General features: G+C 37.8%; 1 protein-coding gene across 1 annotated transcript; it reads left to right on the forward strand.

The window, feature by feature from the left end:
- Nucleotides 1-550: 550 nt before the first annotated feature.
- Nucleotides 551-5570, forward strand: cnot9 (CCR4-NOT transcription complex subunit 9). The gene is made up of 8 exons (XM_055216663.2): nucleotides 551-747; nucleotides 2677-2859; nucleotides 3017-3132; nucleotides 3220-3329; nucleotides 3410-3519; nucleotides 3607-3705; nucleotides 3900-3991; nucleotides 5023-5570. The coding sequence occupies exons 1-8, from the start codon at nucleotides 730-732 to the stop codon at nucleotides 5189-5191; spliced, it is 897 nt and encodes a 298-aa protein (XP_055072638.1). The 5' UTR covers nucleotides 551-729; the 3' UTR covers nucleotides 5192-5570.
- Nucleotides 5571-7123: the final 1553 nt, after the last annotated feature.

Consider the following 7123-nt stretch of genomic DNA (forward strand, 5'->3'; position numbering starts at 1 on the left):
GGTAACAGCTGATGATTCATTATGGTTTTATAATGAAACCCATTAGCATTAGTATTGTTTTTATTAATAGGGTTGACTTTTGTGCATGTCTTGCTAAAAGTCCCTCCAAGCAGAGAGGAGTTTTTTTTAGTTTTATTTTACTTTACAACCTAATATTTTTTTGTTAAATATACATAGAAGAAAAGCCATAGGGCATAGGCCATACAAAAAAGCCAAGGTTCAGGGACTGATACATATTAAATCACAAAGGAATTCAAAGACCTCCCCATATAAATAAAACCTCCCCACAAAAACATAAAATGATAATAATAATAAATCATAATAAAGGGAGTAAAATAAATAAATTATACAAAAACTCCAAAAAATTAGCATACATTTAAAGTTTTAGTAGCCTTTTTGTTACAAGGTGCAGATAAGGATCTAATCTAATATAAAACTTCACATCTTCTTGAAAGTGAGAAAAATTGGGGGTAATTTTCATAACTTTACAGTTTCTTCTCAAAATGAATTTCTAGTATCCAAACCACAGGGTGCGGTATTGAGCGTCACTATTCGCCTGAGTTTCAAACCGGAAATAACGAAATTTCCGGAAGCGACTCGTAGTAGACGAGACAGGACCGTAAGGCGGTCTTTTTTTGTTTATCTCTCATGTAAACAGGAGTTTTTATTTTTTATTTTATAACTGCTGATCACGTTTACTCTGGATACCATAATAAAGTGATAGGGAGGATGCTGGCTACAGGAGCGGTGAGTTTGAGTGAGCCTTTGTTCAATGTAACGCTTACCGAGGCCTGCTAGTGCTAACGGCTAAAGCTAATGTAGGGAGAGTGTTACTATGGTGATGTATTAAAAATTATGAACGGCTTTGTTTTTTGTGTTATAAATATAATCAGTTTTTTAGTGTGTGTGCAAAATAGTTCTTAGTGCATTTTGTGTTTTAAATGAAATGTCTTATTGTGCTTGTTGAGACTTTCACACGTGTACAGTTTGTAAACATAGCAAGGTTTTAAGTAAATGTGAACAGTTACATACATTGCATGTTAATTATGACCAGAAGTCTGAGATTTTGTGTTAAGTAGTCCCGTATAAAGTTAGCTATGAATCAAATTAGCCGTTAAGGATTTCTGCAGAGATATGCAATGCATACATATAATATTATTTTCCTTTATCGTTCTTATATTAATGGCAGGAAATAATACTTAAAATAAATCTCTTGTCATTCATAACTGTACATTAAAGTCCTTTATATGTTAATATAAACACGTAGCATCAATGTATTGGCCGCCATTCAATTTAAATGTGTAAAAAAGAGGCCCATAAAACAAAACGATATATCGGCTATATTACTTTATTGTATAATGTTTGTTGCACGCTCCAAGGTTTTTATCTGAGTAAATTATTAAGTATGTACGTGGCAAAATAAAATGAAAATGTACAAAATATTATTTTGAATTCGTTGTACAAAATTAGTTGAATGTTAAATGGATCAAATCCATGTTAAATGGAAACGATGATGCAACATGTGTTTTTGAACTTTCCTAACTTAAAACATGGTAAAACAGTCAGCTTTTTCTATGACAAAAGGTCAAATGAATGAGCAAATTACATCTATTGGAATCGGCAAATAATCGGCACAATCGGTATCGGATAAAAAAAGTAGTATCTTGTGCATTCCTAATAAAATTATGTATTTGTATAAAAATACTTAACTATTTATTTATCATATATTTAAACCTATTTATTATTGTTTTTCTTTATACTTTTATTGTTAATAATAGTATGTGTTTATTTGTATAAAAATACTTGTATATTTATTTATAATATAAAAAAATTATTAATTTTCTTGATGCTTTTATTAATAATAATAGTATTTATGTATGTATTTATTTATATAAAATACTTGTAGATTTACGGTGGGTTCACACTAGCCGCGTTTGAGGCGTCAAATTTGCATCTACCGCCTCTAGTTTCCCTGTTGAACATTTTCAGTTTACTCGTTTCATTTACGCGTGAAAGCCGCACATGAAAGTCATCGAGACATTCACGCGGAAATTTGCGTCATGGGAGGGGCTTCTGCGACTCCGCCCGCTTCCTGTAATCACGTCACTACTAGAGCAAGCTTCTGATTGGTTAACGTGGCGTGTTTTTCCGCCAAAGTTAAAAATTTTCAACTTGCACGTTTCCCCCGGCAAGCTCAATTCGCGCTATTCGGTCGAACGAGGCATAAACGTGTCTACCGCGCAAAACGCCTCATTTGCGCCGCGAGACCTCCAGACACGCGTCAAAGCGTCTTTACATTGACCTAGCATTGAAATCACTCGCGCTTGACGCCTCTACCGCGGCTAGTCTGAACGCAGCATTACTTATTTTATATTTAAAAATATTTATATTATAGTCTTTTTTGTTGCTTTTATTATTAAATATTGCTGTACAATTTTTCATTCTGTTATACAATAGCACATAATAGCAAAATGTCCCACCTCTTATAAGGCGTACACATCAAACGCAAATTCAACAATTTGCGTGAATAGATTACATACAAAGTCTTTGCATAGACGCAAACTCGCATGGGCGATGCATACTACGTGAATTGGGGATCACGATTGACGCGAAAACGTGGCATTAAAATGCACAGAATGTCATTGATATTGTTTTGAATAATCTCTTTTTCTTTAGACTGTACCCACAGCGGGGCTGCCACAGGTGGACCGTGAGAAGATCTATCAGTGGATCAATGAGCTCTCCAGTCCCGAAACTCGAGAAAACGCCCTGCTGGAGCTCAGCAAGAAAAGAGAGTCTGTGGCCGATTTGGCGCCGATGCTCTGGCACTCATGTGGTACTATAGCGGCTCTCCTGCAGGTGCGTGTCGGTGATAATTCAAAAGAAACTACTGATGAATTAAGAATTTGCTGCGATGTAATGGTCATCTGGTACCTTTTGGATTTTAGCAAATATATGACAGCCTGTGAAAGGTTTTTAATATATATATATATTTATTTTTGTCTTTGTTGTACAGGAGATTGTGAACATCTACCCATCTATAAACCCCCCAACACTGACAGCTCACCAGTCTAATCGAGTGTGCAATGCTTTAGCGCTGCTGCAGTGCGTGGCATCCCATGTAGAGACACGGTAACTCACTTCCTCCACACCCAGACAAAACGTCTTTGTCGATTGCCGATTTTCCTTCATAACTTCCTTTGTCTTTTTCATCCTCAGCTCTGCTTTCCTGGCAGCTCACATACCTTTGTTTCTATATCCTTTCCTGCACACGGTCAGTAAAACCCGACCCTTCGAATACCTCCGCCTCACGAGTCTCGGCGTGATCGGTAAGTAAACCAATCAGTGCAGAAAAATGACACATCTGGTTTTGTAAGAGAGATCGAACTAAAAGTCTTTGGTTTTGTAGGAGCGCTGGTGAAAACCGACGAACAGGAAGTAATCAACTTTCTGTTGACCACAGAAATTATACCGCTCTGCTTGCGTATCATGGAGTCGGGCAGTGAGCTATCAAAGACGGTACGGCTTTTGGATTCGAATCCCAAGAAGCTTATACTATAGCTTGAATATAATTTCATCTCAACGTATTCCTGCTTCCTCTTTCAGGTGGCCACATTTATACTGCAGAAGATCCTCTTGGACGACACAGGCTTGGCTTATATCTGCCAGACATACGAACGCTTTTCACACGTCGCCATGATACTGGTGAATAAATGTATATTATGCTTTAAACCGAAAAGTTGAAAGGCCATAAACGTTTTTGTCTTATTGGTTGTCTTTTTTTAGTACAGGAGGTGTAGTTGACATCTAGCTTACTTTTTAATAGGGTGAATGTATGAATACCTTTTTGGATAACTGGATTTTTAAGATTAACAATGCATTTTTTTTGGCTACCACAGGGTAAGATGGTCCTCCAGTTGTCGAAGGAGCCTTCTGCTCGCTTGCTAAAGCATGTTGTACGCTGTTATTTACGACTGTCTGACAACTCAAGGTATTTATGGGACATCAGTGCGACGTATTATCTACTTTTTGTCTTCACAGTACAAATTTATTGCTATTATTAGTTTGGGGATCAGTTAAAGGATTAGTCAATTTTCTTAAAAAAAATAATTTACTCACCACCATGTTATCCAAAATGATGATGTCTTTCTTTGTTCAGTCAAGAAGAAATTATGTTTTTTGAGGAAAACATTCAAGGATTTTTCTTATTTTAATGGACTTTAATGGACCCCAACACTTAACAGTTTTAATGCAGTTTAAAATTGCAGTTTCAAATGACTCTAAACGACCTCAAACGAGGCATAAGGGTCTTATCTAGCGAAACGATTGTCATTTTTGGCAAGAAAAATAAAAAATATGCACTTTTGAACCACAACTTCTCGTCTTCCTCCGGTCTTGTGACGCCCCAGCGCGACCTCACGTAATACGTCATCACGTCAAGAGGTCACGGATGACGTATGTGCAACTACGCCTCTACGTGTTTACAAGTGTGGAGAAAGAGGACCGTTCCGACGTTGTTGTATGTGGAATGATACTAATTAATGTCTTTGTGTCAGTTTATTGTTTAAAATGGTCTGCAAATGCGCGTTTCATATATGTAACACGTGACCTTTCTATGTCATTACGCAATTACGTGAGGTCGCACTGAAGCGTCACACGAACGGAGAAAGACGAGAAGTTGTGGTTCGGAAGTGCATATTTTTTGTTTTTCTTGCCGAAGGTGACGACCGTTTTGCTGGATGGGACCCTTGTGCCTCGTTTGGGATCGTTTAGAGTCCTTTGAAACTGCAACTTTGAACTGCATTAAAACCGCTAAGCGTTGGGGTCCATCAAAGTCCACCAAAATGAGAAAAATCCTGAAAAGTCTTCCCCAAAAAACATAATTCTTCTCAACTGAACAAAGAAGGACATCAATTTGGATGACATGGTGGTGAGTGAATTATATGGATTTTTTTTATTGATACCAGCCTGTTGGAGGCGCTGTTAACCATTAAAACAGTTAAAAGTGTTTCTCTCTTTCAGGGCTAGAGAAGCTCTCCGTCAGTGCCTGCCCGACCAGCTAAAGGACACCACTTTCGCACAAGTGCTAAAAGACGACTCCACCACCAAACGCTGGCTCGCCCAGCTCGTCAAAAACCTACAGGAGGGGCAAGTCACAGACCCTCGTGGCATCCCATTGCCCACTCAATAAACCCAGACGGGTCAATACGATCAAACTCATCCAAGCACCTCCAGGACGCCTAGGACACAAACTTTCCCACCATCCAGTAAAACACGCAGACTGTTTTACATATATAAGGGCACTTAATATTTTTTTGCCAAGAAACGGTGCTCAGCATTCACGGTTTGTTTTTTCAGAGATACTAAAGAAATTGACTTTGGGGGACCACAAAGGGAGGAAGGGTCTCGCACATCTCGCATAGTTTGTTTTGTTGTTCGTCGCGTTTTTTGGACGAAATCAAGAGGAGTTTAAAGACTTTTTTTGTCTGATTCTTTTTTGTGTTCTCCTCGTAAAAAGGAAACGTGTGTGTAATTTTGAAAGCTGTAAAATAAACTGTCATGTCATCTTAGATGTCAATTGAAATCGTGATCACTGTGCTGCTTTTTTGCTGGAAAATCTCTATTTGCTGCCACCAGCAGGCTGTTAGTGGTACTGCAAAAACAAACTCTGGGAAACGGTGATAATAAAATAATAAATAACCTCACAAGTTCAGAAGTAATTTTAGCTGGATCAATTCTCTTGAATTATTGAGATTTATCTGTTATATAAATATATACATCTAGTATAAACTTAAAGGCGGGGTGCATGATCTCTGAAAGCCAATGTTGGTATTTGAAATCACCTAAACAACACGCCCCACCCCAATAATATCTGGACCTTCTTTTGATAGACCCGCCCCACGCATACACAACCCAGGCGACGATGTCGGTTAGGAGACACGCCCCTTACTGCTGATTGGCTAAAAGTGTGTTTTGGTACTCGGCCTTATTCCCTTTTCCAAAGTTTTTTCAAAAAATCATGCACCCCGCCTTTAAATCCATCATTTTTGTAGATTACGCATTATTGTATTTGTACTCTAATTATAAGTTCCTCAACTAAATGGCCAGTTTAGTTTAATTGCTAACCACTATGTAACAAACTTATCTGATACCTCGTTAAACGTCAGGAGAGAGTTTCACCGAGGCGATGTCTGTAATGGAAAGTGTTTGTCCGTGTGTACAGGAGTCTGGAAACACTCCAAGCGTTGACTCGATGGTATTGCAAGCAGGGACCCCCTTATAAAGGTGGCCGGTCCGTGCATGTAAGCCGAGCCCAGAAACCGAACTCGCCTGTGTTTTATTCATGAAGAGAAACAGGAGGCCGGTGCAAAGGGGAAGAATTCCTAATAGGAGACGTGGCCGAATACAACCCGAATTAAACGGCGACCCCCAATCAGTTATTATTGTTTTGTTATGAAAGTCAAAAGTATAGATGATTTAATAGCAATTATTGAAAATACAAAATTAATAGTTTTATTGTTTTTAATACTTCTGATGCTACTTTGTTAGCAACTATCCGTTTAAGTTTTGATTAACAATAATAACCTTACACAATGAAAAACTTAAAAGGTCTGAACATGCACACACTAAAATGAAATTAAAAGTATATTCCCCCTATTGAAATTTCCTTCTCTATCAGTTTAACCCTTTATAGATGTCTGCTTGCAGTAACCTGATCTGAGGATCTGGTCAAAAGCCCCAATAATAGTGGCCAAGCATAGACAATAGGCTCTTGAGCTCCACAAACGCACATTCAAATGTTTTTCAGAGCCAGGCTGAAAGCGAGACTGTTTTAATATTTCATCATCATGCGTTCGATCATTTTTGTGGCATCTCACTGTAATTCCCTTCTGGTCTAAGATCAGCTTAAACATATCTTAATGTGGAAAACAATTTAAAGTAGAAATGCCTTGTATTAAAGGAGTAAATGTGACCCTGTGAAATCCAGGTTTAAGTCTCATTATCTAATCGTATGAGATTTGGAGCATCAAAGTTTGATTTCGATCATCGACATGATGTTACTAGTCAATATTAAAGTCAATGTGATTTTTCACACAATGTTTTTTTATGTAGGATGAGTTAA

The sequence above is a fragment of the Misgurnus anguillicaudatus genome, chromosome 23 (genome assembly GCF_027580225.2).
Source record: "Misgurnus anguillicaudatus chromosome 23, ASM2758022v2, whole genome shotgun sequence".
NCBI classification, from domain to species: domain Eukaryota; kingdom Metazoa; phylum Chordata; class Actinopteri; order Cypriniformes; family Cobitidae; genus Misgurnus; species Misgurnus anguillicaudatus.